The following is a 19,937-nucleotide window of genomic DNA, read 5'->3' on the forward strand; positions in this document are numbered from 1 at the left end:
GCATCTCAGGAATACTCTAGATAAGGCAACTTAGCCATAGAGCTACTCATGACGATGATAGACTTGATCCCTTATTACAAGAAAATCTCTTCCTGTCTTTGAAAGTCCTGCCATAAAGAAGGGTACTTCAACCACCTTTGAATATACCGGCAAGTAATTTATACACACATTAGATGTAAATGTGTAGAAAACTACATTATAGCCTTAAAAAAAAAAAGTCAAGGCTTAAAAATACTTTCTTGCTGTAATCATCCAAGATATACTAGAAACAAGCTTGCTTTCCAAAGCAAAATTACTTTAAAACATGCGGTATCCCTAAGGAACAACCTTCACGTTAACAACAAAAAAAAGTGCCATTCTCTGTGTAGTATATGTGGGAAAAATTTATAATATGCTTTAATCAAAATCAGCTTCTATTTGTGAGTTCTAGCCCTCATCTCTGGCTCACTCTTTTCTTTCCCTTTCATCTCCTTTGCCTCCTTTTCTCATCCTCTCTCACCTGCTGTGCCTTTGCCCCGCCCCGCCACGCCGCGCCACTCCTTCCCCCCCACCCCCAATGCGCGCCAGCTTCCGCGTGCTGACGTCACACGCCAGCGCCAGTGACGCGCTGGCCGCTCCCCCTTCCTCTGCATTCGCGCTAGGGGTTGGGGGCGCTAGGGTGCATAGTCGTCCGCTCGGAGTCCTAAGCAGTTGTCCGCGTATCCCCGAGTCCAGAACAAGCGTCGCGAAACAGAAGGACGTGGCAGGCAGGTAGCCTCCCTGTCCCAGATGCCATCCCCCACCCCCATCCCGCCGAGGCCACTAGCAACCACCTCTGTGAAGTTGCAGGGGCGGTAACCCGGGCACTCCCCCTGCCGCCGCCCGCCGTTTCCAAGGGGGCTCAGAAACCAATCCGTTTGCTCTGAGTAGTGTGGACCTGTCTCATGGGGCGTTGCCGGAGGCGGCAAGGAGGCAAGCCTGAGGGGTCAGCCAAAGTCTGGTGTCGGGTGTAGGAGTCTCAGTGCACCCCTTTCAAGTGGTCTGTGAGCTGCTGCAGGTTAGACAGACTTGGTTTCTCTTTCAGGATGTCATTTTCAAAATGCGGGATGATGCCTCTGCCTCATTAATTGCCAAAGGAAGGTTGCTACACCTAGACCGATGCTTGTCGATCATCACCGTTATTTCGGCTAACGCCCTGTGTCATTGAGGTGAGTTGCACTTGGGGGAAGCAATGATATGCAAAATAGTAAAATCGTATTGGGAATGAGGAGATCTTGCTTCGGCTTGCTTATGTAGAGCTTGCAGGGATACTAACTTTAAGTACATGGAAAATAATACCTTCATTTCATTAAAATTTTAATTCTCTCAAGAACAGTATGTAATACAAAGCAGTCCTCAGACATTAGTTAAACAGTTATAGTGATAACGGAGTTAAAATAATAATAGAAATCTTGGTATGGGTAAACAGTCATTTACATTGTGTATATGTTGCCTCCGATTTTAAAGCACCTATATATTTTAATAAAAAATGAGTGAGAATTAACTGGTAGCTTATAGTTTTCTATTTCAATTTTATGTAATTTGAAACAATCTCCTATGTAAGGCATTAAAAGTTATACTACTTTCGGAGTTCATCATAACTTTTTTTATACAGGCCTAATTTTTATTCTCTAAGCTCCACCCACAAGAAGCAGAAATTTTTTTTTGCCATGATGAGTAATAGAAATATTTATGAAGGATTAAAAGTAATATCCAATATAATAATAGTCTTTTCATGTGATGCAGCAGTATTGTAGAGATGATGGAGGGGAGCCAAATATGGAGAGAAGTAGTGTTTTGTTTCTAGTTTAGATTTGTTTGGTATTAGAGAGTCCACAGATCTATTTCATCTCAAATTGCTCTTTGTTCTAGGTGAAAGGTAAGGAGCATCTTTTGTGGGAAAACAGGTTTTTGCACAATAAGAGTCAGCAGTAGGAGTTTAGTAAGGGTTATGGAACTTGGCCACAGAAGTTCTGTTGAGGTAATTTTAATATGGTGACATTGTATTCCTAGTACATTTTACTCCAATCTCTACCCTCTAAGTTGTGGACATGACACCATTTCATGAATATAAATTCTTTACTTACGTGTTGGTGGTTTCCATTAGGGAAGCCAGTAATTGTTGTCTGTATAGACTTACAGAGAAGAAAAATGTTTTGAAAGAAGTCTAATGGAATCCCATTTTTGCTGTCTGCTTTTTTGACTAATAGGAAATAGATCAGGGACTTGACTCACTGAGAAGGTAAATTGTCCTTCTCCCACCATTCAAAATGTTATTTAATATTTGGAAAACCATATGTATGGATTGTAGCTGCAGACAGAACCATAAGGACTTCATGAACTCTGTTGACATTCCTCTACCAGTGTTTCTCTTAGTGAAAATTTGTCCATCAGATAGCTAAAAAAGAGCTGAAGAGATTTAAAAGTTCCAGATTGGTGAAGATATAGTTTTCGTTCATGTACTCTGGCATTTTTCATATTTGGTGCACAAATTTTATTTTGTTAAACACTCCCTATTGTGGCTTAAAAAAGTCTTAGTTAAATGTGAGAAAAGGTGTCTAATTTGACTAGAGGCTAAGATGTTTTTTTGGAACATGGTTGACATACTTGAAAAGTATGCCATGTAGGAGAACTTTGAATGTCAACGTTAAATGTTTGGAAATGGGTACTAAGGATTTTAACTGGAGAAATTGATTTAGCTAGCATTCTTCTTTCTGTCGGCATTTATTATTGTTTTTAAATTTTATTGTTTTGAATAAATAATATATTCATATGGTTAAAATTTAGAAGGTACAAAAGACTGAAAAAAATCTTCCTCTTAATTACTCAGTTCCTGTCCCTAAAGGCAGCCAACAGTATACCAGTTCATTGTGTATCCCTTCGGAGGTATTACACATGCAAGGAATTATGTGTGTGAATACATGTAAGGATTTTATATATATATGTATACTCACATATATAAGTAAGTAAGTATAAACATACATACATATATTTCCTTTTAATACACAAATGGTAGTATGCCATATTTATAATTTATAATTCTGGTACCTAGAAATTAATTCTTATTGGGGCATGTGGGTGGCTCAGTCAGTTAAATGTACGACTCTTGATTTCGGCTCAGGTCATGATCTCATGGTCCTGAGATTGAGCCCCCTTGCTTCTTTTTGATTTGCTTGTGGGTATTTACATTTTGTCATTTCAAACAGTGTTGCAGAGGATAAGTTTGTGTATGTGTCATTTTCATACATTTGGAAATACTTGTAGGGTAGATTCCTAAAAATGGAATTTCTGGATCAAAGTGGTAGATATTGTGGGATTTTATTTTTCTTTATTAATTTTTTAATGTTTTATTTATTTTTGAGAGAGAGAGAGCGTGAGCAGGGGAGAGGCAGAGAGAGAGGGAGACATCCCAAGCAGGCTCCAGGCTGTGAGCTGTCAGCCCAGAGCCCGATGCCGGGCTCAAACTCACAAACCGTGAGATCGTGACCTGAGCCAAAGTCGGACACTTAACTGACTGAGCCACCCAGGCACTGCGATATTGTGGAATTTTATATTCCTTAGTATTTGTATCAATTTGTATTCACACCATATTCTGTTTTTTTATATTCCCCTCCAACATAGTACGGTAATAAACTTCCTGAATTTTGCCATTCTGATGGGTGAAAAATGCTAAGTCTTATACTTTTTTAAATTAAAATATACATAACAAAATTTATCTCTTGTATTATTATTATTATTATTATTATTATTATTATTATTATTATTTTAGGTAGGCTCCACACTGGGCATGGAGCCCAGGGTGGGGCTTGTACTCATGACCCTGAGATCTAGACCTAAGCTGAGATCAAGAGTCAGATACATGGGGGGGCGCCTGGGTGGCGCAGTCGGTTGAGCGTCCGACTTCAGCCAGGTCACGATCTCGCGGTCCGTGAGTTCGAGCCCCGCATCTGGCTCTGGGCTGATGGCTCAGAGCCTGGAGCCTGTTTCCGATTCTGTGTCTCCCTCTCTCTCTGCCCCTCCCCCGTTCATGCTCTGTCTCTCTCTGTCCCAAAAATAAATAAACGTTGAAAAAAAAAATTAAAAAAAAAAAAAAAAAAAAGAGTCAGATACATGGGGAACCTGGGTGGCTCAGTCAGCCCAGGTCATGATCTCACCCTACCTGGGATAGAGCCTCCCCTCAGGCTCCCATGCTGGGTTTGGAGCTGCTTAAGATTCTCTTTCTCCTTCTTCCTCTGCTCCTCACCGTGTGTACTTGCATGTTCTCTCTTTAAAAACAGACAAAGGGGTGCCTGGGTGACTCAGTCGGTTAAGCGTCCGACTTTGGCTCAGGTCACGATCTCGCAGTTCGTGAGTTCGAGCCCCGCATCAGGCTCTCTGCTGACAGCTCAGAGCCTGGAGCCTGCTTCAGATTCTGTGTCTCCTTCTCTCTCTGTTCCTCCCCTACTCATGCTCTATCTCTCTCTCTCAAAAATAAATAAATATTAAAAAAATTAAAAAAACAATCAAAAGTCATCCTATTTTTTTTTTTTAACATTTAAGTAGTTTATCGTCTGGAATTTGCATTGATGTAAAATGAAGAAAATGAATGTAAGCTTTGTGTTTTCCACACATTACTACCTAATTGTCTAAATATTATTTATTTCAAAATTTAATTTTTCACCACCGAGTTGAAATGTCACCATGCTCATCCATCAAGTTAAAAAAAAAATGTTTTTGATAGGTTTCTGGACTTTCTATGATTTGCCTGTCAATTTCATAGTTACTGTAATATATGTGTGTGTTATTGTAATATAATGTGTCCTTTTTTTTAAAAAAAGTTTGTTTTTTTTTTTTTTTTGAGAGAGAGAGAGAGAGAGAGAGAGAGAGTGGGGTGAAGAGCAGAGAGAGAGGTGGGGGAGAGAGAATCCCAAGCAGGATATGCACTGTCAGTGCATAACCTCACCCAGGGCTTGATCTCATTAACTGTGAGATCATGACCTGAGCCAAAATCAAGAGTTGGACGCTTAACCTACTGAGCGACTCAGATGCCCCTAAAAATGTGTCTTGATATCAAGTAGAAAAGTCTTCCTTCATTGGTGTTTTTTGTTTTGTTTTGTTTTCAGTATTTCTCTGGCTATTCTTGCTTTTTTCTCATATTGACTTCAAATCAGCTTATCTAATCACTGTGACCCATAAAGCTTGTGTTTTTATTAGGGCAGAATTAAATGTAGGGACTAAGAATTAAAAGTTTTCTGATTTGGGGTGCCTGAGTAGTTCAGTTGGTTAAACATCCAACTTCAGCTCAGGTCATGATCTCACATTTCATGAGTTCAAGCCCTGCATGAGGCTCTCTGCTGTTAATGCAGAGCTTGCTTTGGATCCTCTGTCCCCCCTCTCTTTCTGCCCCTCCCCCATTCATATTCTCTCTCTCTCTCTCTCTCTCTCTCAAACTTTAAAAATTAAAAAACAAATCTTTTAATATTAAGTCTTCCCCCCTATTTTTCTTTTGTGTGCTTGTGTTTTCTTTCTATTTTCCTTTTTTTTTTTTTTTTTAGTTTTATTCATTTATTTTGAGGGAGAGAGATCCAGTAAGTGGGGAGGGGGGTGCAGCGCTGAGAGAGAGGGAGAAAAAGGGAGAGAGAGGATTCCAAGCATGCTCCTTGCAGTTAGCACAGAGCCTGACGTGGGGCTCAGAAATCACAAACTGTGAGTTCATGACCTGAGCCGAAATAAAGAGTCAGACACTTAATCAACTGAGCTACCCAGGTGCCCCTTGAATATTTTCTGTTGATTCATTTTCCAGGTTAAAAACCTGTCTTCTATTATATCCTATCCTGTGTAAAAACCATGTGATGCCTTCTTAATTTCAGATATCTTCTATTTTGGTTCTGGAATGTTCATTTACTTTTAAAAAATAAATTTTAGTTCTTTGTTGAAATTCTCCATCTTTAAAAAAAATCACTTTTGTTCATCTTTTCCTCTTATTTTCTTGAACATACTATTCATGGTTATTTAAAATCCTCTATGATATGTCCATATTTGAGTCATTTGTAATTCTATTTCTATTGTTTGTTTCTTTTGGTTTTGGTTATTTGGTTCTTTTTTTTTTTTATGTAGGCCTCATAAGTTTTTAAAAATATTTGTTTGAGAGGGAGAGAACAGGAGTGAGAGTGGGGAGGGGGTACAGAGAGAGAGAGGGAGAGAGAGAATCCCAAGCAGGCTCCACACTGTCAGCGCAGAGCCCAACTCAGGACTGTATACCAAGAGTGTGAAATCATGGCCTGAGCCGAAATCAAGAGTTGGATACTTAACCCCACTGAGCCACCCAGGCTCGTTCGTTCGTTCTTTCTTTCTTTCTTTCTTTCTTTCTTTCTTTCTTTCTTTCTTTCTTTCTAGAACACAAGTGGAGGAGAGGGGGGGGGGAGAGAGAGAGAGAGAGAGAGAGAGAGAGAGAGAGAGAGAGAGAGAGTCGTAAGCAGGCTCCATGCTCTGCATAAGCATGGAGCCTGATGCGGAGCTCCATCCCACAACCCTGGGATCATGAGCTGAACTGAAATCAAGAGTCAGCTGTTCAACCCACTAAGCCACATAGGTGCCCCACGCCTCATAATTTTTGACTGGGTACTGGATGTTGTGAATGAAAAGTCATAGAAGCTCTGGAACATGTATCTTCCAAAAAATTTGTTATGTTTTCTGACAGGCTGATGGGAGTATTAGCAGATTACTGTCTTTTATCCTATCAAAATTGGTGTTAGGCTTTGTTAGGACTAGTCTGTTTTAATCTTGCTCTGAGTATGCACAACTTGGGAATGAGCTAACTGACAGGAGAGGAATTTATGTGCAGAATTTGGGGCTTTTTCTATTCTTTTTCCTTCTCTCCAGGATTTTGGCAGCCTTAAACTCTGACCTCTCTTCTCCTTAGCTCAATAGGATTGGTGCTTTCTACTTAAGCTCCATGGTACTACGTCACAGTTTGGAAAATGTCTCTAGGGAGAAGGCTGGGGTGAATGTGGAACTTGTTAGCATTTGCCCACCTCTCAATGATTATAGCCCCTCGATTCCTGTCTGTTGTTTTATATATTTTACTCAGTATTTTGGTTGTTTTTGGAGGTAGGATGGTCTGATACAAGCTACAGAATCATGGCTGGTACCATTTATTATGTAGACCTTCACTTAATCTCCCACATCATGGATGGTACCATTCTCAGCTGTGTTGGTATCCCTAATCTAGAGACATCTATAGTCTTTTGCCGGCATGAGAGAGGGGTGGTCACCTGATTAGGTGAGGTGGAGGAGGCAAACTGTGTGTCTCATGCTATTACACAGCCTTTCAACCAATCCTGTTTTAGTTCTGGTATTATCCTCCCTCACAGAGGCACCTTTTTCTTCCTGTTATTGAGCTAATCTGTAGTGGAAATTGACTTATTTCCCCCTGCTGTGTTACAGTACAACTTTCTCTAGTTTCCTAAGTTGGTTGCTGCTTGTTCATGTGTTTGTCAGCTGCCAGAAATTTATTGCTGTTATTTTCTCTCCTGTTCTGCCATTTTGATCCCTTTAAAGTTGTGTTAGGTCTGGGAAAGAAGTAGAGGTAAATATGTATGTTCAGTTTAATATGTTTAACTCCAAATTGTAATTTATTTTTTGACTTTTTAAAGATACAGGCTGAAGAAATTACTCTTGTGTTTTTTGATTTCTCTGAAGGAAAGACTTTGGCTGCATTTCTCTGTCATTCCTACTGTTTGTGGCTAATGGTACAATTCTAAACAATGTTGAAGTGTACTATTTTGTGACCTACTTTTTAATTTTCTTTGAATTATAGACTAGTAAAGTTGGTAGGGCCCTTAAGGTAGTATTATCTTTAAATTGTTAGTGTTTTTATTTATCTTTTTTTAGTTTTTAAAAATGTTTATTTATTTTTGAGAGAGAGAGGGGGATGGGGAGGGGCAGAGAGAGAGGGAGGCACAGAATCTGAAACAGGCTCCAGGCTCTGAGGTGTCAGCACAGAGCCTGACGCAGGGCTTGAACTCATGAGCCGTGAGATCATGACCTGAACCAAAGTTGGACATACAACTGACTGAGCCACCCCAGGTGCCCTAAATTGTTAGTGTTTTTAGATGAAGGACACAAGTTGCAGAGAAATCAGGTGGTTTGCTTTTGGTCACATAGTTTTTCCAGATTCATCATTTTATTTGTTATATCACATAACTCTTTGGAAAGCTCAAATATCAAAAACATCTTTGATTTTATGCTTTGAATATCTTTAATATCAGGTATATATTATAGAGATTACATTGATATAATTGTTAGAGACTTTAAGAATAGTGTCAAGTTGGTATTGTGATTTTCATTTGATGTTGGAAGCTGAAGCACAGAAAGGACAAACATTTGTAATTTCGGTGTATTACAAATATGAAATTAGAACACGATTATGATGGTCCTTCAGTTATACATTATGATGATTTTGGATGTGTAAGCCTATTGTACATTTTTTAATTCTTTTTCGTTTAGTTTGAAAAATCTTTTAGGATTTTAATGCAGCCAAGAAGTCTCATGACTAGGAAATAAGTAGCTTGGTTAAATATGTTGTAAGGCACCGAAAGTACTCTATCTTTTCATGTTTTCCCCTTCCTCCAGTGTACAACAGTAGTTTAGTGTAGACTCTGCAGAAAAGAAGGAGTTGTGAGTTGCTCTGAAATCCATTGACCACAAGCCTTTTATCGTTCAGAAAGCTTTCTGCACTTGACAGTATTTGCTGGCAATTAGAATCATCGTTCTTCACTACCAGGAGCAGCAGATTCTCCTACACTGAGTTGTCAGAACCACAGTGCTCAGGAATGTGGTAGGCAGTAGGGTGTGGTACTAGGGACTCTTGGAACTTCTGTCTCATCAGTGTGGTCCCTGGAAAGGAATTGGCAACTGAATTTTGAGGCAGAGCCAAATTGACTAATTTTGTTTCTCTTTCTTGGCAGCAGTCACAGAATAATGATGGTTGTGAAATAATCTCATTATATGGTTATTATTTAATGTAATTTGATTTGTGAAACTTAGTTTTCTAAGATGAGTTTATCTTGCTATTTTTTCCTAAATAGCATGGTAATATAATATATTCATGTCTGGGAGAAATCATTAAATTCTGGCTGGTGCCCAGATAGCCATTATATTATGCCAGTTGACCATCTTGGACTTGAGAGTATGTTTGGAGTGACTTCTTTAACTCACTGATGATACTATATAGTTATTGTAATAGTTAATTTCCTATTTTTCTTAAAGTTGCTAAAAGCCTTGTCATATCTTACAGAAATTTTGAAATGTTATGTGGTTGTAGTGTTTTCTACGATAGAAGAAGGCTCTTTCCCACAGAAGTTCCTCAGGCATAATTATCCCATTGATTTTACCAGAGGCTGGGTTCTGGACTTTAGTCTTACAGGTCCTGAATATAAATTTTGTCATTTAAGGAGATTGGATCATATTTTAGAGGCGAAGTAAAATTAAACAAATTTAATATTGATGGATGAAATGAGAACATGGATTTGTTAATTTATCATGAGAAATATGGTAAACTGTCACAGAAATATTTATGTGGTCTTCATGACAAGGCCATTTCTCCTAGAAGGGAATCCTACATTGAAGGCCTGCTTGATGTGAATAGACATAGAAAAGAACAAGTTAGATAAATTAAGTATTTATTAGTTTTAAATTAATACAGTGAATTAATTTACTATAATTTGGGGTAATCTTGCCAATAGACTGTGCTAATGATTGTGACCATTTCACTCTCTTTCCCTCCTCCTTCCCTTTGACTTTTTTTAAGCTTTCGCCAACTAGGATTGGACTCTGGCTTCCGTCCCACCCATCACTTTCCTGAAATTACTATTACTAAAGTTACTAATGACCCTAGTCAGGTACCTTGGTATGGTAAGGGTCTAATTATGATACCAAAGGCAGAAATACGAAGATTAATAACATGTTTAATTAATATCAAAATAATATCAAAATAAATTTTTATATGTAAATAAAATAGGCAGATAGCATATAAGGAAAAATATTTATGATGGAGAGGGCTAACATCTTCATTAAAAAGAGACTTTTACAAATTAATAAAAAGACTATTCCAGTAGAAAACGAACAAAAAACATGAATGAGTAGTTCAAAAAAGAAGAAATACAAGTGTTCAATAAATGTGGAAGAATTTTTCAAATTAACTGATAAGCAGCAGAAATTCAAATAAAAATGAGACACCATTTCCCTGTTAAATGTAATGAGTAACAGTAACAACAGTGACAGTGCTCACTATGTGTCAGGCATTATTCTACAATAGAATACTGAAATTAACTAATCCTCCCAGTAGTTCTGTAAGTATGTACAATTGTTATCCACATTTTACAGATGAGCAAACTGAGACACATAAAGCTGAGTAACTTGTCCAATGTCACATAATAAAAAAGTGATAAAGTCAGGATGTAAATTCAGGCTCCCCAACTTAAAGTTTTAGTGCTCATTAACTACTATCCTTTATGGCTTCTCAGAGATTTTAATAAATAATAACCGGTGTTAAAAGGGTATCTAGGAAGAGGTACTTTTGTACACTGCTGGTTAAAATATTAGTAGGGGTGCCTGAGTGGCTCAGTCTTGAACATCCGGCTGTTGGTTTTGGCTCCAGTCATGCCTTCAGGATTGTGGTATCAAGTCCCCTGTCATACTCTGTGCTGGGCATGGAGCTTGCTTGAGATTCTCTCTCCCTTTCCACCCATCTCCTGCACTTGTGTGCTCTCTATTTCTTAGGAAAAAAAAATAACATTTCTGTAAAACATTTAAGCTCTATGTTTCAAAATTTTAACATGTGCATATTCTTTGAACTAATAATTTATCCCAAGGAAGTCCTTATAATAAGTACATAAAAATGTATGTACAGAAATTTTAAAGTTTTTCTATAATAACAAACAATGTAAATAATTTAATGTCTAATAAGAGAGAATGAAATAATTTTGGGAAATGCATTCTTATTGGAGATAATAAAATAATGCTGCTAATTAACTCATAGGAAAAATTTTGTCTCTGTACGTTAAGTATATACAGTATTTGACTTTGCAAAGCATTCTTATAACATTGAAATGTCACTGTTTTTCTCTTTTGAACTATAACTAGGTTGTATGAGTAAAATTGAGATAAAGTTAATTTAATTTTAAGATTTTAAGTATCTTTTTTTAAAGTAAGCAAGTCACTAAGGAATTAGAATTGAATTTGACATAATTGTTATGGAAGACATGCTTTATCTCTGTTAACTGTTACTTTTCTTTAATGTCTAGTATTATCTGTTAAGATGCCTTAGAAAAAGAACCATGGAGAAGTATATTAGACTACAGAAGATTGGAGAAGGTTCATTTGGAAAAGCTATTCTTGTTAAATCTACAGAAGATGACAGACAATATGTTATCAAGGAAATTAACATCTCAAGAGTAAGTATTTTTTTTCTTTGGTTATTCAACTAATAGTCTGGTTTCAGTAGGGCTCACCATTAGAGAACAAAAACAAACATGGCAGTGCATAACCCAAAGTGAAAGGCTGCCATAATCCCAAAGAGAACCACTAATTTCAGAATAGTCTGTATATCCTTTCATATTTTTTTCTGTGATGTGTGCTTGTGTTTATGTGTGTAAGTGTTTAAAGAAATACAACACCTGCTGTTGTGTAACTTATCCTAGTTTGAACATCTTAAAATGTTTTTACTTGTGGATTCAACTCATTCTCTTTAACTTCTGTCTTTATTTTGTTATTTGGACTGTGCTTTATTGGTACTGTTATATTTTAACCACTCTCTTACTGATGGACTTTTAGATTGTTTATTGATGGTTTAATTTAATGTTTTCTTTTTCTCTCCCATTTAAGATGTCCAATAAAGAAAGGGAAGAGTCAAGGAGAGAAGTTGCAGTGTTGGCAAACATGAAGCATCCAAATATTGTCCAGTATAGAGAATCATTTGAAGGTCAGATAAATTTTGCAAGAGTTCAAAAGAACTAAGCCACGTGACAACTTTTGGATATTTTCCTTCTAACATATTTTCAGGAAGAAAAGCATATAATTTTTGCTTCCATACATATGTATATGAGTATCAGCTTGATTCTAGGATAATACTAATGTTACCAGTGGGAGGGTCTGCATTGTGTGAATGGAGGTCTTGGTCCTTGGATTCCCCACAAGGAGATTTACGTGCGATACTTGCTAGAATAAAGACAGCCAGGAGGGAAGTAACAAGCACAAAGCAGTTTATTAAAGCAAAAGTACACTCTACCAGGTGGGAGAGCTGGTAGAATCTACCATAGGTTGTTTTGGGATTGGATGTTATTGGGTCTCTCTGGTTTGGGAGGTGCAGTGACTTAACAGTGGGGTGGTCTCTAATAGGAAACTCCTCCCACGGATTGAGAGGGGTAGTTTTTGAGCCTACTGGGATTTGTACCTGAAACTCAAGGCAGCCCTTCTCCAGGGCAGGGCAGTACATCAATGCAAATGCATTGTAATAACTCTAGGGGTTACCCTGGGCCGAGGTGGTAGAGGAAAGGAGGAGAACACCCCAAGGTCTTGGAAGCCTGAAGGTGAGGTTGTTGTGCCCCAGGGCTTTTAATGTGTGGCTTATCTGTCACTGTCCTTGCCTCTAGCTCTTGTCCTTGTCTTTCTCCTTTAAGGACTTGGGACTCTGTCTCAGGGCATTACTTCCACTGCTCCTGTCTCTTCTACCTAACACTAACACCACATTGTCTGTGTGTAATTTTATATTGCCTCACTGGTACTGTGATTGCTTAAAAAGAAGCAATGTGGTTAAATTTAAGAATTTGGACAAAGCAAAAACAGTAACATGTCATTTTATTTTTTATTAAAAAAATTTTTTTTTAACATTTATTTTTGAGACAGAGAGAGACAGAGCATGAACGGGGGAGGGTCAGAGAGAGGGAGACACAGAATCTGAAACAGGCTCCAGGCTCTGAGCTGTCAGCACAGAGCCCCACACGGGGCTTGAACTCACGGGCTGCGAAATCATGACCTGAGCCGAAGTTGGCCGCTTAACCGACTGAGCCACCCAGGCGCCCCAGTAACATGTCATTTTAAACAAAGCTTCCTTTAACTACTACCACTACTGCCACTAAGAAAATGTTGTGGTCTTTAGAAAGTATCCTAATCACTTGTGTTCTAGTATACCTCATTATTGTGATACTGAGGTATGTTGACCGTGTTCTCAGGTTCTTGAAATGTCATAGCTATAATGCTGTTTTTGGAAATATATATTTGGTAGTGCAGGAGCTAAGATAAAGCAAAGCTTCTCTAAAGGCAGGTGAAGATGGTTTGTTGGAGTCCTTTGGAAGTCTTTCCCATTGTTATCATAAATCCCTATAAATTATAAAACAAAGATTATTTGTGTATATATGTATGTATTTATTTTTTAGTTAACAACACTACTGTTTATTTAAGGAAATGGGTTGAAAAGACGAAAAAAAAAAGAAACCAAAAAAAGCTACTTCAGCTCCTGATTTTCTGTTGCTTGAGTCCTAAATTTATAATCATAGTTTTTTTCTCCTTCCTCAACCAATTCCTTGTCCTCCTTTGCCCTCTGCAGCATCTTGGCTGGGTGTGGTCTGTTTTGCCAAGTGGAATAACTCAAACCATGATCACTGCAGGATCTAAGTGTTTGAAATTCCTATATTTTTTGCAGTTTTTCATTAAATATGGCTATTTGGCAAGAGAGGAAAAGAGGAACCTTAACAAATCCATTGGGTTCCAGTAATAGCCTTCCTTGCCTTTATTGTGTTTCAGAAACACAGTTTCCCCTAATCACAATTCAGCACTTCAGCCAGCACAGTGATTCTTAACAGAAAGATAATTTAGATCGAAAGTAGTAGATAGTTTAAATGTTTGTTTCAGGGTCAAATTGCATACCAGTTTCAGAGTCTGAATTAGAGCAAAAGTATCCTTGTTCCCAAATTAACATGGTACGTACTAAAGGAGAACATACTTAAAAAGATAGGGATCAATTAACACATATCATAAGGTACTCAGTTCATTTATTTATGATGGCAGTGAAGTGAGGATTTATACAAGTGAAAGGGTACAGTGTTAACCATCTTCTCCTTCCCATGAACCTGAATTTCCTTTATCTTTATCCTTGCTTCTCCTTTAGTTTAATTTCTCTTTCATTACCATGATTTTAATATTTCAAATAAAAGGTTTGAATATATGTCAACAAATATTCTAGTGGGTGTTTTGTAGTTATATAGAATGCTTCACATAGAAACATCTAAATGAGTCAAGAGGTAGCACATTCTTTAAATAAGGTTGTTTTCTTCTAATACTATTTAATTTTATTTATTATTATTTGTTAATCTTTATTTATTTTTGAGAGAGAGAGAGCAAGCAGAGGAGCAACAGAGAGAGAAGGAAACACAGGATCTGAGGCAGGCTCCAGGCTCTGAGCTGTTAGCACAGAGCCTGACGTGGGACTTGAACTCACCATCTGCGAATTCATGACCTGAGCTGAAGTCAGATGCTCTACTGACTGAGCCATCCACACATCCCTAATACTGCTATTTAATTTTAAAGGAATACATGCTCATGGTAAACATTCAAAAAGTACAGCTGGCACGAGCCTAAATTCTCTGTTCCTCTCACTCCGTCTTCTTTCCCATTCCCCTAGGGGTAAATAGTCAGTGTTATGAATTCAGTGTTTCTTTATTGTAGTTTCTGGAACAAACATATACATACAGTTTTTAACATTTAGAAACAAGTGGGATGATATTATCTATTTCTGCATCTTGCTCTTTTCACTTTATATCTCATGGATTTCTTTCCATGTCATTATGTATTGATGCACCACATTCTTTATAATTTTCTTATAACAACGGCAGCATATCCCATTGTGTGCATTGTATGGTTCTATCACAGTTTATTTAGCCAGTTTTCTGTTAGGGACACTTAGGTTGTTTTTAGTTTTTCACTATTGCAGATAATGTTGCACTGAATATCCTTGTACAGGTGTCTGTGTACTATCATAGTATTTCTGTAGGAGTGGAATTGTTAGACTAAAGGAAGTAAGAGTTCCTGTGTCTCTCTCACTTTCCAACCTTGGCTTATAATTCATTCTATAATTTATATGATACAGTTTTATCTGGTGATTCATATATATTTCTACCTTACCTGAATGATCTCATTGTAATCCATGTAGTTCTTTGAACCTCTGTAGTTTCAGTAAGAGCTTTTAGAAGCTCTAAAATACAAATGTTGTTCTCTAAAATGATTAAAAATAACTTATATATGCAAACATTTAAAATCTGTCAATTTTAGGGGCGCCCGGGTGGCTCAGTCAGTTAAGCGTCTGACTTTGGCTCAGGTCATCTCACAGTTGGTAGGTTTGGGCCCTGCATCGGGCTCTGTGCTGACAAGCTCAGAGCCTGGAGTCTGCTTTGGATTCTGTGTCTCCCTCTCTCTCTGCCCCTCCCTCACTTGCGCGCGCGCGCTCTCTCTCTCTCTCTCTCTCTCTCTGTCTCTCTGTCTCAAAAATAAATAAAAAATGTTAAAAACAAAAGAGGCATCAAAGAAATGAAATATTGATGTCATTGTTAGATACCATTGTAAGTAAATCTTATGAAGTCACTTAAAAGGCAGTATGGTTCTGTTGTGACAATCATACAAATAAGACCACCAGTGTGATTTTCTTTTTTTTTTTAAGTCCCAACATTATGCATATGGGAATTTAGGGCATAGAAAAAATTGCATTGACAACATAAACAGATTTTAAAAATTGCTGTCTTTGGGGTGCCTGCGTGGCTCAGTCAGTTAAGCGTCTGACCTTTCATTTTGGCTCAGGTTATGATCTCATGGTTCTTGAGATCTAGCCCAGAGTCAGACTCTGTGCTGAGAATGTGGAGCCTGCTTGAGATTCTCTCTCTCCCTCCCTCTCTACCCCTCCCCTGCTCTCTCTTTCTCTCAAAATAAATAAACTTAAAAAAAAAGTGCTGTCTTCAATTTAACTTAAAAGGAAAAATGAAGGCCATGTGTATTGAAAAAACTTATAGAAGAATCAATAAAAGACGCCTGTATTGAAGACAGATGTGAAATGTTTGGATAAAATTATTCTGTAAGACATGTGAGTGGGGAGAAAATAGTATTTCCAGGCATATAAATATATAACTGGATTATAATACTACATATCATAAGTATACACTTTACATCCCTAAATTTATAAAGTAAAATTTTAATCATTGAGAAAGGGATTATTTTGTATTACTGTATATTTGGGTATCTGGATTATACATTTTACTCAGGTATTTATGTACTGCTCTGTGTTTTTGCTTGTCTGTAGCTATCACCTTTTAATTTTGTTATTTTTATTTTCCTACATTCTGTGATTTTTATCCTCAAGTTTTATGTCTTACTGTTTCTGAAGTAATTTTTATATCTTTAATGGCAGCTTTTCAATATCATACTTGGTTATAGGTGTTAGCATTCAGTTTGTTCCTCATTGGTGCTGCCAAAATCTAACTTCTGTGTCTACTTGAAAAAAGCTTTTCTTTGAGGCTAAATTTGGATTACTTTTTGCTGCAGGTAATAGAGAATCTAACCAGTATTGGTTTAAGTGGAAAAGATATTTAATTAACTCACCTAACACGAAGTCTCAAACATAAGCAGTCCTATAACAGGGCATGTCTGGTAGCTTAGGAGTGTTACCATGATTCAGGCTCTTCTCTTCTGCATTCTTAGTCTAAGTTTTTCAGCCTAATGCTTTTCACCTTGTCCCAAGATGGCTCTTGGAATTTAGGCAGATGTTTTCATCTAAGGCTGAAAGAGGGAGGCAGTACCAGCAGGTCTTCTTAAATCTGTTCATTTAATAAGGTAAACAAATGCTTTTTTAGAAGCCATTGTTCAGATTTCCTCTTACGTCTTATTGGCCAAAACTGGGTCAGTGACCACTCTAGCTGTAGGGGATACTCGAAATGAGAAAATCTGGGATTTTTTTTCAGCTTCTCAGTTGAGGAGTAATGAAGGAGAAGAGGGTTATAATTAGCTGTTGAGTTAGTCAGCTAAGTGCATGCTTTGCTCGTTGGTTTGTATCCTCATTACTATGTTTTTGTTAAACTCTTAGTCATTTTCTAACATGCATTGAGGCTTAGTCACTTGTCTTATAGTCTTTTTGCCCCAACTTCAAGCATTTTATGTGTTGGTAGTTTTTATGAGTTTCAGAGTGTGTTTCTCCATTATTGTGTGAGCCCATTGGCGATAATGGTGGGAATTATATTTCTGTATCCCTAGCATCTTGTGCGAAGTGCCTGGCACATAGTGGACACTTGGATGGTTGAATGTTTGAAGAAATACAAAACACATCAGTACGTCCCTTGTGGAAAAAAGGCTTTTCTGTTGACCTTACATTTTAAGTAGTATTTATCCCAAAATTAATAATAGATGTATTATAAGCAGCAGAAAATATTACAGTTTATGTCCTAGAGCTTAAACATTTTACTTCACAAGTATCTTTTAAGTTTATTTATTTATTTATTTGAAGTGGGGGGGGGGGAGAGAGAGACAGAGAAGGAAAGTGGAGGAGGGGCAGAGAGGGGGCGAGAGAGAATCCTAGGCAGGCTCTGGACGGTGCAGAGCCCGATGCAGGGCTCAAGCTCACAAACTGAGATCACCACCTGAGCCGAAGTCAGAAGCTTAACTGACTGAGCCACGCAGGTCACCCTAAACATTTTATTTTAGAATCGCTTCTCCTCCATCCCTTTCTCAGGGCCTGTTTAACCTTCTCTGTCTCTCACACACATATATACACATTTTCACCTTTTTTTTTCCTTGTTGATAGTTTGGTTTTTGATACATGCATCTGGCACAAAATTCCCATGTTCTGTAACAATAAAAAGTTTGCCCTCTATTCCTGTATTTGAGCCACCTGTTTTACTTCTTTGGGTTTAACCATTGTTACCACTATCTTGTATTTCAGAAATATTTGAAGTATTAATATAAAGCATATACAAGTGATAGCATACTGTACATGATTTTTTGCTTTTTTTATGCTATATAAATGTTAACATCCTATACATATCTCTTTACAAATAATGGATTGCACATTTTTGGGGGCTTTTGTTTTTTTATTCACATTGTGGTATCTTATATGTTTATTTGATATCATTCATAAAGAGTTATACAGATTCTTTTATTTATTTAGTTTTAATTTTAATTGCTGTATATATAGTGTTTAATATAGTGTTGTATTAGTTTCAGGAGTGCAGTATAGTGATTCAACAATTCTCTACATTACTCAGTGCTCATCAAGATAAATGTACTCTTGCTCCCCTTCACCTGTTTCACCCATCACCCCACCCACCTCCCTTCTGGTAACCATCAATTTGTTCTCTAGTTAAGAGTCTGTATTTTGGTTTGTCTCCTTCTTTTCTTTGTTTTGTTTCTTAAATTTCACATATGAGTGAAAATATGGTATTTGTTTTTCTGTGACTTATTTCACTAGCATTATACTTTCTAGATCCATCCACATTGTTGCGAATTGCAAGGTCTTATTCTTTTTTTTTTTTTAAGTTTATTTATTTTGAGAGAAAGAGTTCACGTGTGCAAGTGGGGAAGGGGCAGAGAGAGAAGGAGAGAGAGAATCCCAAACAGATTCCATGCTGCCAGTGCAGAGCCCAATGCAGGGCTCGATCTCATGAACCCTGAGATCACACCTGAGCTGAAATCAAGAGTTGGATGCTTAACTGACTGAACCACCCAGGCGTCCCAAAAATCTTATTCTTTTTTATGCCTAAGTAATATTCCATCACATGGAATGTGTGTGTGTGTGTGTGTGTGTGTGTGTGTGTGTGTGTATACACACACATTTGTGTATGTATATAGAGGTTTATATGTTTGTGTATGTATATACATATATATATGTTTGTGTATGTATATGTATGCATGTATATGTATGTATACAGATATACATACATATGTGTATAGATGTATGTATATGTGTGTATATGTGTGTGTGTGTGTGTATATATATATATATATTTATACACACATCTTTTTTATCCATTCATCTATTGATGGACACTTGGACTGCTTCCATAATTTGGCCTATTGTACTTAATGCTGCAATAAACATAGGGGTGTATGCATCTTTTTAAATTAGTGTTTTTGTATTTTTTGGGTAAATACTCAGTAGGGGACTTACTGAATCATATGGTAGTTCTATTTTAATTTTTTGAGGCACTTCTATACTGTTTTCCAGAGTGGCTGTACCAGTTTTCATTCCCACCAACAGTGCATGAGGGTTCCCTTTTCTCTATATCCTCACCAACACTTGTTTATTGTGTTTAAAAAAATTTTTTTTTTTATATTTTTCAAGGAGAGAGAGAGCGTGAACAGAGGAGGGGCAGAGAGAGAAGGAGACACTGAATCTGAAGCAGGCTCCTGGCTCTGAGCAGTCAGCACAGAGCCCAATGTGGGGCTCAAACTCGTGAGCCGTGAGATTGTGACCTGAGCCGAAGTCGGATGCTCAACCGACTGAGACACCCAGATGTTCCTGTGTTTTTGATTCTAGCCATTCTGACAGGTGTGAGGCGGTATCTCATTGTGGTTTTGATTTTCATTTCTCTGATGATGAGTGATGTTGAGCATCTTTTCATGTGTCTGTTGGCAATCTGTATGTCTTCTTTGAAGAAAGGCCTGTTCATGTGTTCTGCCATTTTGAATTGGATTATTTGGTTTTTTTGGTGGTGAGTTATGTAAGTTCTTTATATATATTTGGATAATGTTTATCAGATATGTCATTTGCAAATATCTTCTCCCATTCTGAAGGTTGCCTTTTAGTTTTGTTGATTGTTTCCTTTGCTGTGCACCCCTATGTTTATTGCAACATTAAATACAATTTTGATGTAGTCCCAGTCATTAATTTTTGCTTTTGTTTCCCT

At 37.4% G+C, this 19,937-nt stretch overlaps 1 protein-coding gene across 9 annotated transcripts in view; it reads left to right on the forward strand.

The window, feature by feature from the left end:
• Window positions 1-643: 643 nt before the first annotated feature.
• NEK1 (NIMA related kinase 1) overlaps window positions 644-19,937 on the forward strand; it is a 225,673-nt gene continuing 206,379 nt past the window's right edge. For 8 of the 9 annotated variants that reach the window (XR_004343522.1, XM_030312772.1, XM_030312764.1 and 5 more), the window contains exons 1-4: window positions 644-750; window positions 1,064-1,187; window positions 11,304-11,453; window positions 11,884-11,980. Coding sequence is in view for 7 of the 9 variants with exons in the window: in XM_030312772.1 (XP_030168632.1) it covers window positions 11,337-11,453; window positions 11,884-11,980 (214 nt within the window). In the remaining 2 variants the exon portion in view is untranslated. Of the gene's footprint in view, window positions 751-1,063; window positions 1,188-11,303; window positions 11,454-11,883; window positions 11,981-19,937 lie in introns of those variants that run through there. The other variant, XM_030312771.1, reaches the window with a different exon arrangement.

The sequence above is a fragment of the Lynx canadensis genome, chromosome B1 (assembly GCF_007474595.2).
Source record: "Lynx canadensis isolate LIC74 chromosome B1, mLynCan4.pri.v2, whole genome shotgun sequence".
Lineage (NCBI taxonomy): Eukaryota > Metazoa > Chordata > Mammalia > Carnivora > Felidae > Lynx > Lynx canadensis.